The 15581-nt window shown below is 36.4% G+C and overlaps 1 protein-coding gene and 1 pseudogene across 1 annotated transcript in view; one reads left to right on the forward strand and one right to left on the reverse strand.

The window, feature by feature from the left end:
• The window catches only part of LOC111818205, a 74310-nt pseudogene that overhangs the window by 15597 nt on the left and 43132 nt on the right, over nucleotides 1-15581 (forward strand).
• Nucleotides 5470-15581, reverse strand: part of Znf382 (zinc finger protein 382) — a 24454-nt gene continuing 14342 nt past the window's right edge. Inside the window, exon 5 of the mRNA XM_023721601.1 lies at nucleotides 5470-6982. Coding sequence (XP_023577369.1) covers nucleotides 5874-6982 — 1109 coding nt within the window. The 3' untranslated portion in view covers nucleotides 5470-5873. The remainder of the gene's footprint in view (nucleotides 6983-15581) is intronic.

Consider the following 15581-nt stretch of genomic DNA (forward strand, 5'->3'; position numbering starts at 1 on the left):
GACTTATGAACACTGGAATTGTGACCTTTCGCAGATGTAATGTGTAAGACTCACTTTGTCAGACTATGAACAAATCCAATTTACATTGTAATGGAATGAACTTGTTCATAAGTCCTGATACTGCTGCTTCCGAGTGTCTAATCTTTCAGCAAGAGAATTCTTTATTTATTTATTTTTGTATTTTAGGGACGGGTCTGCAGGGTGTTCAGGGTCTCACTACTAGATCGGACTTGTAGTGATCCATTTGTTTACAGCCTCCCAAGAGTTGGATTACGGGTATGCACCACCACGCCCAGTCTCAATTGCCATCTCAGTGCGCCCCGGGGGCGGGGCCAGCATGGCAGGCTCGGGGATTGAGCCCTTGGCCCCTGCACCTGCTTGCAGTTGCTTTAATCCACTGAGCTATTTGGAGCAAGGGAATCCTAAACTGAACCTAAGTCTTATTTTTTGATAAGACCAATCAGTTGTGTGGTATCAAATCAGTTTGACCAACCGGACTTCTTCTATGCTGCAAGAGCCTGCAGGTTTTTCCTCAGGAACAGATGAATATTCTGGTATGTATGAGCCTACCTTTCTGTCCAAAAGTCCTCGACATTTGCCACTATCTGAGTGCTTATAGAATGCCTGATACAAAGGCATGTTATTTCACGCAACATAGCATCTTATTAGCAAATTCACTCTGTATCAAAAATATGGAAAATTAGCCTATAAAAATGGGATGAATTTCTGGTATCATACACTATCACATCTGGATGTCCTGATAAAGCACCAGAATAGGCTTCTGAGCATATAGCCAATGTGTGAAGGCTCAAAGGGCATCTTCTTGCAGGATGGGGTACCATAATCTAGAATCTAGAATGCACAATCTGAGATCTTTATATAGGACTGTGTTGTAAATAAGACTACTGCTTAGAACCAAGAGGTAGAAACAAATTGGCCCCATTTAGCATCATTCCCAGGGGCTGCATGTGCATGGATGGGGATAATAAGTCTTGGGTCAGCCATGGTTATCTGCATTGGAGAAAGCCCTGCAAGACACACAGCCCATGTCACATTGTCCACAGGTGTGCTCTCCAACTATCCTTCCCCAAACATGAAAGCTGCCACTCCAGGTGGGGGCTCATTCCATGGATGGACTTTACAAACATAGGCCAAGGGCAGTGTTTTCTTTGTCTTGTGGCTGAACTGACCCAAGAATAAGTAATTAAGATACCATGTAGGTAAGACCTGTGTGTGTGTGTGTGTGTGTGTGTGTGTGTGTGTGTGTCTGGAGGTTATTGGTCATACAATTTAGAAGCAGTTTAAAGTCTTCAGTGGGGTACAATTAGGATGGCCTACTGATAATGAAATTAGAGAATAAATCTAGACATTTTAAAACATTTTTAGAAAATTAACATAATACATTCACTTTTTCCTTGAGTATGCTCCTAATATTTTAACACATGCATAGATTTTGGAATCTGTGACCACAACCAAAATACAAAACAATTCCAATACATCAATGAATTTCTCATGCATCCTCTTCATATTGACTCTCTTCCAATCCCAAACATTTGGTAACCACTGATCAATTCTATTTAATATTTTTACTTTTCCAGAATATCATATAAATGGGATAATATAGTATGTGACATTTTAGACTGTTTTTCCCTATATCATAATGCACTTGAAATTCATTCATGTACATATCAGTAATTTTTATTGTTTTTTTTTAAATTTTTTTAAACATTTATTTAGTGTGTGTGTGTGTGTGTGTGTGTGTGGCCAGTTCAGCTCACCTGGGGGCGCGGCTGGCTGGCATGTGGTGCTGGGGGATCGAACCACGGTCCCTGTGCTTTGCCAAGTTTGTTCCAAGTAGGTGCTTTAGACCACTGAGCCATCTCTCCAGCCCCAGTAATTTTTATTGTTGCATGGCATTCCATTGTGTAGATATCCCATAATGTATGCATTTACCCACTGAACACTTCTGTCCTTTCCAGTTTGGGATGGTTAGAAGGGATACTATAAGCATGCATGTACATAAGGCCTTGAATTATGTCTTTTTTTTGAGACAGGGCCTCATTGCATAGTTCAGACTGGCCTTGAACTCACTATGCAGCCCAGGATGGCCTTGAACTTATGGTGATCCTCTGCCTCAGCCTCCTGACTGCTACAATTACAGGCATGCACCACCATGCTCAGTATTATGTCCCTGAATTATGAATGAGTTCCATTCCAGGAGAATAAATTGGGTTTATTAGTAATCTGACAAAGTGTCTTACACAGTTCACCTGTGAAAGTTCACAATGCAAATGTTTAGAAAGTGAGGACTAACTGTGCAAGTGTGTGAAAATAAATTTTCTTTTTTCCAGGTTAAATACTTAAATGTGAGATCACTGGGTCATAGGGGAAGTGTACATTCAGCTTTTTAATAGAGTGATACACTGTTTTCCAGATTGCCATTACTATTTTGTATTTGTATTAGTGGTTTAAGAGTTATTCCAGTTCTTACCAGCACTTGGTATTCCTAGAGTTTTGAATAGTTCAAAATTATGAGAGCATCTAAAATGGCTGAACCTCCCAAGTGTATGATGGATACCAGTGTAGAGACCCTTTGTGTGTGTGTGTGTGTGTGTGTGTGTGTGTGTGTGTGTGTACTTGGGATTGAATTAAGGACCTTCACGTTGAGCTACATCCCAAGCTCCCCCATCCCATCCTCACCGACCCTTTCAAAATTTTGAGACAGGACCTTGTCTTTAGTCTAGGCACAAAGTCATGAACCTCCAGCTTCAGCCTCAGAATGCTGTGATTATACATCTGTGCTACCATGCCTGGCTGGGCCTATGCTTTTTACTGCTGTATATTTCTTGTGAGCCAGCACCTTGAAAACCTGGCTCTATTGCTGCCCAGAAACTGAATGGAGAAATTGAAGCACTATCTGGAAAAAAATGTTCATGTTTGAGATGCACTGTGTACTGACTGAGACTAGGATACAAGGAGGAAGTATATATGCTTTTTGAAAAACATTATTGTAGAATAGTTGACGTACAGTTGGGGTGCAAGGCTGTAACATTATCTCTATTATTCCTGGAAATCTAGTTTTGTCTCCAGCTGAGATGAGGGAGTGAGATATATGAAGTACTATTTAAAATCTGATACTGCCATGGAGACACCTCCATTCCAACCAATTTGTTTCCTGGTGGTTCTCAACTCACATAACCAATTAGATAATTTGGTTGGAATGTAATCAGCAAAGAAGTCACAAAGCCAACATTCATTTAGATCTTGGCTCAATCCAAAGACTGTGGTAGTCTTTTGGGGAATACAGACACCGAGGCGCTTGTACCTGTATTATTCTCAGACATCCCTCATACTTACCTACTCTTTCTGTTTTTGATGAACCAAGCCATTTACTTTTAAATAAAAGCATGACATGAGTGTGCTTTGTGGGGGTCTGACTTAGTCTTTAAAACTGAGGGTTATCTTTCCATATGTCTTATGGTCTTTTAGTTAGGTCTACAAAGCATGAATTGGCAAAATGACTCCTATTCCACTGTATGTAGTAGGAGTAGAGTTGAATTCTAAAACCATGTTTGCTGCACAGAGATGCCCAAATTTAACACAGCAATAAATCACTTAGATGGACAATCTTCATTTCGTATATCAATTCATAAAGTGAAAATCCCTAAACAATGCAAAAAAAAAATCTCAATTTCAAAAAAATTTTCAAGCAGGAATCTTGAATATAGTCAAATGATGTTCAATGCCAAAATATAACTAGACCAAACATTCATAAGAGAAGCATATTACATGTAAATGGCTACTAAAAACAAAGCTTCATTACTTTTTTTTTTAAGCATTCAGAATTGCTTCATAGAATATGATTGTACTTACCTTCACTGGGTTCCATATCTTCATTTCTTTTTGCATCTTAGTGCATGAGATTTTGTTAGAAATTTCTCTGTACAGATTCCTTTTGTTTTTGGTATTGGGGTTGAATGCAAAGCCTTTACAGAGCTACATCCCCAATCTTACTTTTTTTTTAGACAGGGTCTCACTAAATGGTTAGGTTGTCCAGGTTGGGCTTGAACTTAGGATCTTGTCTCTGTACAGAATCTTTTGAAGACAGACTTACTTCCTTCTGTATTACTTACAGCAGTTCTTTGGGAGCTATTTTAATTTTTACAAAGTTGTAAAGTATGCATTTACACAGACATGTAACTAACCAAGTCCTTTTAATCAATCAAATTTAATAAGAATGTAGCCATTATTTTTAGTATAAGTTCTTTGAAATTTTATAAAGAAAGTGGTATGGCTAAAATCATTCTCCTATTCATCTGAAGAGTTCCTATGCAAGGTAAATTCCCTAATTTTGTGTAAGGGTTGTATAAACTTTTCCATGTTCAACACTTCTATATGACTATTAAGAAAAAGACCAATAAAGGCCACATTTCCTCTACCTATTCTCAAATTTAGAGCTTTCATAGGACTTTTCTCCAGTTAGCATTCTCTAATATTAACCAAGGGAAATGCTAGATGCTTGCCTTTCTCTAGTGTAACTTTGTTTAATTAATTTAGTAATAAGGCACTAGTGGTGGCTAAAGATAACCACACATTTATTGTATTAGTCTGGTATGTTAACCATTTACATGATGATCAAAAATAGCATATTTTTCCATTAATTTTTATAAGGTAACAGAAAATATAAAACTAAAATTTTATCAAATTTATTCAATACATGAATTAACTTGTTGTAATGACATATGCCCAAAAGACACATGGGATAGTCTGTATGTTAACAAATGCACTGCCATGTGTCCTTGGGCTAAACTGTTAGGTGGTTAGGATATGGGCTATCCCAAACATCCTTGCTATGTGCATTATATTCATATTCCCAGTTTGTCTAATAACACTGCTAAGGCTTCCCTTTGGCATTAGTTCTGTGGTTTGAACCCCCATAATATTGATTAAACATTTCCTTTCAGAATAAGTGTTTTTATTGTGTTAAAGTCCTAAGTTATTTGGTATCAAACAAGTGTGGCTGAACATACATATGTCCTGAGGCCCAGGAATTCTACCATCTAAGTATATACTCAAACACAAATATGCTCTTAGAAGCATTATTTATTATGACCCTAAGCTGTAAACAATGTAAAAGTCCACAAATAGTAGAATGGATGAATTGTGATACACTGGTATAATAGAATTCTATACATAATGAAAATAAATGAGCTTCTGCCACATGCATTGATCATGAGACTTACTTAACACACCGGATATTAAAGACTATATAATATATAATCCAATTATAATATATTATCCAACTTATATAAAGGTTTTTAATATGCAAAACTAATTTATAATATTAGAAGTTAAAATGAGGCAACAACTGACTCCATATTTGGTACAAGAAATGCAAGTTTACCTCCTTTATTTTTTTCTGGGTACCAGAAATTGAACTCAGGATCTTGTACTTGCCAGGCAGACACTTGTGCCACTGAGCTATATTCCTCACCCTACTTCCTTTCTTTTAAAGCATTTCTATTTACAGTATATCTTTCCAGCACTTCCAGTCAGGAAATTGCTTAGTACTGGTTCACAAAAAGACAAATATTGAAATAAAAATAAACAATTTGAATGCTTTTTAGCAATTTAACAGAAATTTAAGTGGCCTGAAGCTAATAAAAAAATTTAGGATTTTTTAAATCCTAAGATTCTCATCATTTAATTTATTCAGAAATTGTGCACATGTATGCACATGTGTGTGCACATGTGTTTTATAGGACAGCAAGTAGTAAACATATTATATAGCATCTTAAACTTCTGAATGTTATTGTATTTGCAAGCAACACTAGTTACAGGGTTGATTATGACTTAAAAGTTTTACAAAAATGTTACATCAGAATTCTCATAGTTTCTACCTTGTGAGTTTTCTGGTGGACAACGAGGTTTGACTTACAACTGAAGAACTTCCCACATTCTTTACATTCATATGGTTTTTCTCCTGTGTGAGTTTTCTGATGACGGATGAGGTTTGATTTCCTACTAAAGGCTTTCCCACACTGAGGACACCCATTGGATTTTTCTCCTGTATGTATTCTATGATGAACAGTAAGGATTGCTTTCTGACGGAAGGACTTCCCACATTCATTACAAATATAGGGTTTTTCTCCTGTATGAATTCTCTGGTGAAGAGTGAGGGTTGTCTTTTGGCAGAAGGACTTCCCACATTCATTACAAATGTAGGGTTTCTCTCCTGTGTGAGTTCTTTGATGCACAGTGAGGGTTGTCTTCTGGATAAATGCTTTCCCACACTCATTACACTGATACGGTTTTTCACCTGTGTGAGTTCTTTGATGATCAATGAGGTATGACTTCTTTCTAAAGGCACTTCCACACTGAGGACATAAATAGGCTTTTTCCCCTGTATGTGTCTTGTGATGTCTAGTGAGGGTTGCCTTCTGGCGGAAGGACTTTCCACAATCAATACAAAGATAGGGCTTTCCCTCTATATGTGTTTTTTCATGAAGATTGAGAGCTGTCTTCTGACGGAAGGCTTTTCCACATTGATTGCAAACATAGGGTTTCTCGCCTGTGTGAATTCGCTGGTGTTCGATAAGATAAGACTTCCTTCTGAAGCTGTTTCCACAGTAAGGACACTGAAAAGGTTTCTCTTCTGTTTGAGATCTCTGATGCATAATAAAAATAGACTTTCTGCACAGGAATTTTTCATATTTGCTGTATGCAGAGCGCTTTTTTTCCATAAGTTCATGAGAATGGACACCCAGATCATACTTTTCCATGAATGCAATTCCATCCTTATTGTATCCAAATGTTCTTTCTCCTTTGTGAGCTCTACTATATGAAAATAACTTTTCTTTGATAAAGAAGGATTTGTCATATTCATTATATTCACATGGTCGTTCTGGAGTTTGAACTTTCTGCTGCTGAGTAGGCTCTTGTTTACCACCGAGATCCCTTTCCATTTGTTTAGTGAGATTTACTGCAAGATGAATTTTTCATACTTAGTATTAAGAACTGATTTTTTCCCACCCATTACTCTCACCAACATTTTCTTTTACATGGTTTATATTTCTAATAATTCTGAACTATTTTTCAAAACTTTTCCATCAGATTTATGTTCATATAATATTGTTTTTGAAATAATATGGTTCTTTCCTAAAGTAAGAGCTTTCCCATAAATGTTACTTCTCTCCTTATTTTATTTATTTATTTTTTAGGGAAGGGTCTACAGGGTGTTCAGGGTCTAACTACTAGATTGATCTCGTAGTGATCCACCTGTTTACAGCCTCCCAAGAACTGGGATTTCAGGCGTGCATCACCACGCCCAGTCTCAATTTCCACCTCAGTGTGCCCCGGGGGCAGGGCCAGTACAGCAGGCCCAGGGATTGAACCCCTGGCTCCTACGCCTGCTTGCAGGTGCTTTAATCCACTGAGATATTTGGCTGGTCTCTTAATTTTTTTTGTGATTGATGCATACAACTGATCTAGAATGTATGCGTTTTGGTATTCTCTGAACTTCACTAAAATATCTTCAGCCTTTCCACTGTCTAGAAAATAATACAATTAACAACACTACAAGTCTTCACATAAATGAAGAGAAAATGTACAAAACATGCACACATACTCTGCTTCACCATTAAAATGAGAAAAAAATGGCATGAACAAAAAACAATTGTAACATTGCCATGCTACAATTACTATAAGTTGTATGGAGAAGGTATTAAAAACCCAGGGAGAAGTAAGCAGGAGACAAAAATGGTGAAGTAGGGTTTTTTGTTAGAGTGGGAAGACTCAGAAATAATAAAGTGACTAGCAAGGGTCCTAAAAAATAAGCAATATGACAAGGAAAATTATTTAGGCAGAGATAAAATCCCATTTATTCCCTCATACCTCATTAAAGGTATAAGATATTTCCACTCACTTTTATTCAGTTCCATTTAGCTTTTCTTCACCAATACACTTTCTCAAGTTTGTTCAAATTCAGTGTTGATAGTAACACTGGTTTAGAGACTAGACCATGCCTGTCTATATAACAGTGATTTACTCGCTGGTGAAAGCAGAGAATTAGAAAAACATACTCCAGGTGTTAAGTATTTTGTCCTAAGGACAAGAAAGTGATTAAGACAGTCCTTTAAACAAATTATCAAACCTAAGAGTGATGCCGGACCTTAACTTACAGGTAGTGTCAGAAGACAGGTTGTTTTTGTGTGGACTACTGCATCCTTGAGCTTCATAGTTGGCTAACTGCGTAAGAATCTACAGGAAACATATATAGTATTTGCTACGTAACGAAAGGTTTGGCTGTATATATATATATTTATTTTTTTTTCCAGTGCGAAGGGCTGAACTCTGGGCTATAAGCTAGATAAGTAAGTATTCTACTACTGAACTACTTCCTAGCCCACATGAAGTTTATTTATTTTTTGTCTTTTTGAGACAGGTTCTCACTATGCAGTTCATGCTGGACTTGAGCTCACTTTGTAGCCCAGGCTGGTCTTGAACTTGCAACAATCCTCCTTCCTCAGCCCCCCAAATGCTGGGATTACATGCGTGCACCACCATGCCTGGCTATGAAGTATATTTAGAAGCCCTGAACAGATGAAATTCTCAAAACGAGAAATATATTTGCAGTGACTAAATGCAGTATTAGGAAGGATTTACGTTTGATATAAGAAGTAATATGTTTTTAAGAAGTAACATTTTTAACACTTCTTATTTTAATGTATTTAGTACAGGGTCTACAGGGCCTTACTACATAGTTCGGACTCATAGTGATCCTCCTGTTTTCAGCCTTCCAAGCACTGGGATTAGAGATGCACACCACCACACCCAGTCTAAGAGGTAGTATTTTTATCATGACAATATAATCTGCTTTTGGTTGAGTTTTTTACTCAGTAAAAAAAAATAAATTCCAAAGACAAAGTAAGCAGTTCAATAATGATAAAATAATATGGCTCTCATTCTGGAATAGGTCAGTGGCAAATGAGAATAAGAGCACATGTAATGATAGTACAGAGTGAGAAAATATAATGCAAATTGTGGCAAGGTCATTAAAGTATAAATGAAGGAATAGATATGATACTATGGAAGTGGGGTTATGGGAATAAAGGAATACAGGAACAAATGAGGATAAATAAGATTATAGGAATAAAAATAAAGAAGAAAAATAAGAGTAATGATAACTATTATTTCAAATACAGTGACAACCAAAAAGATGAGACAACTGATACTTATATTCCTGTAAACAGATTAAAATATACCACTAGAGTGAAAGAAATGGGCTAAAATATCTGCCTAAAAGCCACTGGCATAAAATTTGGAAATCACTTTTTTGTTTTGGTACCAGGGATCAAACTGAGAACCTTGTGCTTGCCAGGAAGGCACTTATACTGCTGAGCTATATCCCTGGCCCTGAAAAATCACAATTTGAGAATGGATCTGATTCTTAGAGCTTGCAGAACTTTTATAAAGACAAGAATTGAAGGTGACAAAAGCCCCTTTTTAAAATGTGGTAATGGAATGTTTACTCAGCCATGAAGGTATACAAAATTAGGTCATTTTCACAAAATCGGATGACATTGGAGATCATCCTATTATGTAAAATAAGCTAGACTCAGAAAAAACTGCATGTTTTCTCTCAAACGGAATCTAGAAAAAAGACAACATGAACACAGAAGAGAGACTAAGAGAAGAGGAAAACGATTGGGGAAGAGGGAAGACAAGGATAAGGGACGTTAGTAAGGAAGAGGACATGATCAAAGTATATTATATGCATGTATGAAAATGTCACAGTGAAGCCTATTACCCTGTATAATTAATATATGCTTTTTTTAAAAAAAGCTCAGTTAAGGGCACATTAGATACCAGTGAAAGCCTAAAGAAACAAATTCATGTTTTTCTTCCCTGTTCTGTCTTATTTCCTGACTTTCTAGTCTGGAAGCATTTCTTGCTAACTCCTTCTCTGAAGATTCCTGATTCTGTTCTATTTGATCCTGTTTTCTTCTCTAGAGACTTCTAGATGGTGTGTGCTCCCCAAATGCTTTGCCAACACTCTCCACTTCCTTTCTTGTTGGCGTGATATATGAACATTAGTAGTCTACTTGGAAAAATTAGGATCTCTCCAAATCGGCTCCTATAGCAGAGTCTGAGACTTTAAAAAAACAAACAAACAAACAAACAAACAAACAAACAAAAAACAGTGTCACATTAAATTGCTAAACTGCCTGGGCTCAAATATGCCATTCACCCAGGGTGGTGCTGGGATCCTACACGTGTGCCACCATGCCTGGCTTGAGTCCATTTTTAATGCCTTATTACATACATCTTTCTAGACCTGCTTTTTAAAACCTTCTTGCCTATATTCTGGCAAGTCAATAATAAGACTCATCCTGTTTTGGTGTTACCAGCAAAAATTTAAACCAGACAAGTTCTGGCTCACATATACAACTCCCAACTGACCCAGCCCTAACCACCTCTTACCATAGTAAACACCAAAGATACTCTTCCTTGCTCTTTCACAAGTTATTTTAGAACCAACACAGGAATTTACCCCACTCTCCCCAGAAAGGCTTATTATGTCAGGTTTCAATTTAGATATATGAACCAAATTATAGGGAGGGAAGTAACTTCATCCTCACATGTGACAACCATAACACAACACAGTATATATTTTTTTCACCCTTTAATGTTTAATATTTTTTTCATCATTTAATGTGCATTTAAACATATTGCACATATTTGGGCCTTTTATTTCAAATGTTGAGTCATCTTTAGATGTTTTACTCTTACCCCAGCATTTGCTATTTTGTTATATTCATTTTGCTTTATATTGATGATATTCAGGTTATTTATCATTGCTGTCTTAATATCCTTTCTGCAAATTGTACTACTTCTACTTTTTAGGCTTGTTTTTATTGAATGACTTTTTCCCTATTGAATGTTTTTGGTCTCATGCTTGTATGTCATATTTTCCTGCTTTTTTATATGCCTACCTAATAACTTTTTTTTTTTTTTTTTGAGATGGGGGGTCTTACCTTGTTGCCCTGACTGGCCTCAAACTTCTGTTATCAAGCAATGCTTCTGCTATCAGCCTCCCAACTTGCTGTTGGATTACAGGCATGTACCACTGTGCCTGGTTTTATACCCAGTGATTTCTAATTGCTTGTCAGACATTATCAATTTATTGTTTAGTTCAAGACATGGTTGTAGGGCCGGCCAGACAGCTCAGCAGATTAAAGTGCCTGCTTAGGCAGAGTGCAGCAGTTAGGGTTTGATCCCCAGCATGCTGTGCCCCAGGGCACGCTGAGCCCACAATTGAGACTGGGAGTGGTGGCATGTGCTTATAATCTCAGTGCTTGGGAGGCTGAAAACAGGACAATCACTATGAGTCTGATCTGTATAGTAAGACCCTATAGACCCTGTATTAAATACATTAAAAAAAAATAAATACATGGTTGTATTCTTACAAAGATTATTTTTTTTTTTTCCTGGAAGCTGTAGAGTTGCCCTAACAGAATCTTATTCCAAGAAAGAACTTGTCATTTATTTGGCATTGACAAGGGCTGGCCAAATAGCTCAGTGGATTAAAGCATCTGCTTAGATGAAGGGACCAGGAGTTCGATCCCTAGGCCTGCTGTGTGGCCCCCTCTCTAGGCATGCTGAGAGGGCAATTGAGACTGGGTGTGGTGGTGTGCGCCTGTAATCCCAGCACTTGGGAGATTGTAAACAGGAGGATCACTACGAGACTGATCTACACGTGAGACCCTGTACACCCTGTACACCCTGTCCTATTTGGCATTGACAGTCTTCCATTAGCATCTGGATGCTCCTCAAAGTGAAAAAAGAAACTTCTCAGAAGTCCTATCCAATGACTGAAAATTGAGGGATAACACAGGTCAGCCACTTCTATCAATAAGACTTCTAACAGACAATCTTTACCTCAGACTGTCATGTCAGGTGGGCCGAGATTTTGTCAGCTCTCTATAATGGTCTCAAGATCTCTGACAAATATTGCTTATCTCTCCCTTTCTTTCTCTAGGTATCAGATCTGTATTATACTCTGATGGTGTTTTATGTCCAGTCCTGTTCTATTCACTTCTTATCTTTCATTGATGTTACCTCTAGGAAAACTCCATCCTATACTTCTAGTAACATCCTGAAGGACCTAACAGTAATATAAATTATTTCCAGATAGTTTAATCACTTTAATGGCTTTGTTTAAACTCTTTTATAACAAATCTTATACAGTGTAACTTATGGTTAACCTAGCCCAATTTATTGGGTGTAGCCTTTCTAGGCTATCTGTCTTCAGATAACCTTCAGATAATCTGTCTTGTTAACATTCTTTTTTTTTTTGTGGAACCGGGGATTGAACTCAGGTCCTTGTGCTTGCCAGGCAAGCGCTTACTCTACTGAGCCATCTCCCCGGCCCCCAACATTCTTCATGTTAACAAGTTCTTTCCACTTTGGTTTGAAGGATGGTACAGCAGACTACAAGAATTGCTTGTCCTATTTTTTTTTTTTTAGAACATCTTGCATAGTCCCACTGAGTTTCACCTACAAAGATCCAGACTTGTACTCAGCTAACGACTCAGGAGAATCTTTTCTCTACATAACTGTGTTTGTATCGGAAATGTGCCTCTAAATTCTAACTACTTCAATCCCTGAACTCCAAAGTCAGTCCTCTCAAATTGAAACCCCCTGAAATTGCCAGGTTGTTTTGGATCTCTGTCTGCATTGCAGTCTGAAAGCTACCTTCAGATAAAAGGTTGGAATGAAGTAGGAACCATCTCATCTATTTCTTGTCTCTCAGGACCTCATACTTGTGCTTCTGGTTACTGAATATATGAAAATAATTTTATCCAGTTTTTAAATTATTTCTATAGAAGTATAATTTTAGACTCTGTTCTTTCCTTAAAAGTCTTGAATTATTAATAATTGTTCAGTCCAGAAGGCTTAGTAATAATTTTTAGCAAACACTTAAGGAAGCAACAATACCAATTCTAAATGAGTTCTTTAAGAAAATGCTTGAAGAGGAAGTATTCCCAGTTTGCTGGATGTTGCCAATACAAGTACTCTAAAAACTTTGCAAGAGTATTATAAGAAAACTATGGAGTACTGGCCTTTTTAAAAGTTTACTAAATTATTATTAGCAAACTTATTTCAGCAATCTATAACAAGAATAATGTATGTTTTCCAAGTGGGGGTTCAAGCAATGAGTCCAAGGTCAGTTCAACACTTACATTAATCAGTGTAATACAGTGTGACAACACACTAAAGAAAAATAATAATGATCATCTCAATAGATGCAGAAAAGGTATCTATTAAAATTAGCACCCATTTACGACTAAAATTGTCAGAAAACTACATAAAAAGAGCTTTCAGAATCTAGTGAGAAATATTTATGAAAAGCTAGCATTAATATTAAGCTTAATAGTAAAATATTAAATGTCTTTCTTCCAAATTTAATGAATTGCTAAGAATGTTTGCTCCACTTCTATTCAATATGGTGCAACAGATTCTAGTAAGTAAAAAAGAATAAGAAGAAAACAAAGTATGAGTTTAAAAATGTGAAAAAGTGAAGTGCTTTAATTTCAAGGGGGCATATTTTGTATGTAGAAAATCTAAAGGAATAAATAGCAATCTGCTTTATCTGAGGGGGAGCATTCTTCAAGACCCATGTGGATGCCTAACACAAGGTATTACTGAATTATATATTATCTTATTTCTTACACATACCTGTGAAAGTTCATATGTTAGGCATATAAATTATGTTAATTAATTCATTAGTTAATTATGTTAGCATGAGATAAACATCAAATAACAAAATAGAATTATAACAATATTAAGATAAAAGTTTGGGAAATGACAGAGGCATTATGAAGTAGTTATGCTATTCTGTAAGGGATATTTGGACACAGGTATTCAATACTGATTCTTCCACAGTCCACCTGATAACCAAACCAAACCAGCTACTAGGTGACTGACTGGTAGGTATCTAACAGTACGGACTGATGGACAATGAGATGATTCATATCTTAGGTTGGACAAAGCAGGACATTGTAAGACTTCATCATGTTACTCAAAACAAGGTGCAAATAAAAAGTTATGAATTATCTATTTCTGGAACTTAGTATGTTTAGCACTGTAGATAAACATGGGTAACTAAAACAGCGGAAAGTGAAACCCTAAATAAAGGGGACTACCATACTGAAAAATTGTGACAAGAATGAAACCTAATACAACCAGAAGTATGCAGAGGCAATACCTGAATATAATTGTGGTTACACAGATGAGCAACAAAGTGGAAGAAGAAAAAACATAAATGTTACTATTGAGCCAGATGTATAACACAGTGGTGCATGCACAAGGCTCTGGGCTCAACGATCAGCACATGCATATGTGTGTGCTCACATACACACAAGCCTATAACATACAAGAGTATCAAAAATATTAAACCTTAGAGATAAATATAATGGACAGGGTATAAGACCTGTACACTAAAACAAAACAAAACAAAAACCACCTCAGGTATTAGGAAAGCTAACTAAAATGGAAAACTATATACTACAAGGCTCAATGATGATAATGTATCAGTTCTCACAAATAAAAACCCAGTCTACTTAAAGAAGTCAAATATTTGATTCTAAAATGTATTTGAAAAGAAAATTACCTGCAATAACCAAAAAGAATATAGCTGGAGGAGTTACTCTAACTGACCCCAAGACTTATTATAAATTTATTATCATTACATACTAGGTAATATTGGTACTTAAAATAATATGACTTAAAATGTGACTTAATATGACTTAAAATGAATCAATAAAAAGAATATAAAACCCCCAAACAGACTGACACAAACACCATCAAATAATCTTCTACATGATCATCAAGCCACTTCAATAAATGCTGATGGGGCTGGGGAGATAGCTCAGTAGAATGAGCACTTGCCTGGCAAGGCCCTGAGTTGAATCCCTGGTACTGCCAAAAAAAGAATGGTGATGAAACAAATTACTATATGTATGGATGAAAACTCATCCATTAACTGTACGTAACATCATAAATCACAACCTGAACAAAAAGTGGACCACAGAACTAATGATAAAAGCAAAATATACACAAAATTCTTAAAACAAAAGGCAGGAAATTACGATCACAATCCAGTAAAGACACATATTTGTGAGTCAAAGAACTAATCATAAAGGGAAAAAAATCTGGGTATATAGCTCAGCAGCAAAGCGCCTGCTTGGCAAGCACGAAGTCCTGAGTTTGACTCTTGGTACAGGAAAAAAAAACCTTACTAAAAAGAAAAAAATAAACTGGACTTTACCAAAGCTAAAAACTTATGCTCATGAAAAAGCACAAAAATGAAATCATAAGTCACACATTAAGGGCAATATTGGCAGGGTGTGCATTGAGCAAACAATTCCAATATAAAATGTATAAAGAATTCTAACTATTCAATGAAAAATCTATATTACCCAACTTCTTCTTCTTCTTCTTCTTCTTCTTCTTCTTCTTCTTCTTCTTCTTCTTCTTCTTCTTCTTCTTCTTCTTCTTCTTCTTCTTCTTCTTCTTCT

The sequence above is a fragment of the Octodon degus genome, unplaced genomic scaffold (genome assembly GCF_000260255.1).
Source record: "Octodon degus isolate 3935 unplaced genomic scaffold, OctDeg1.0 scaffold00083, whole genome shotgun sequence".
Lineage (NCBI taxonomy): Eukaryota > Metazoa > Chordata > Mammalia > Rodentia > Octodontidae > Octodon > Octodon degus.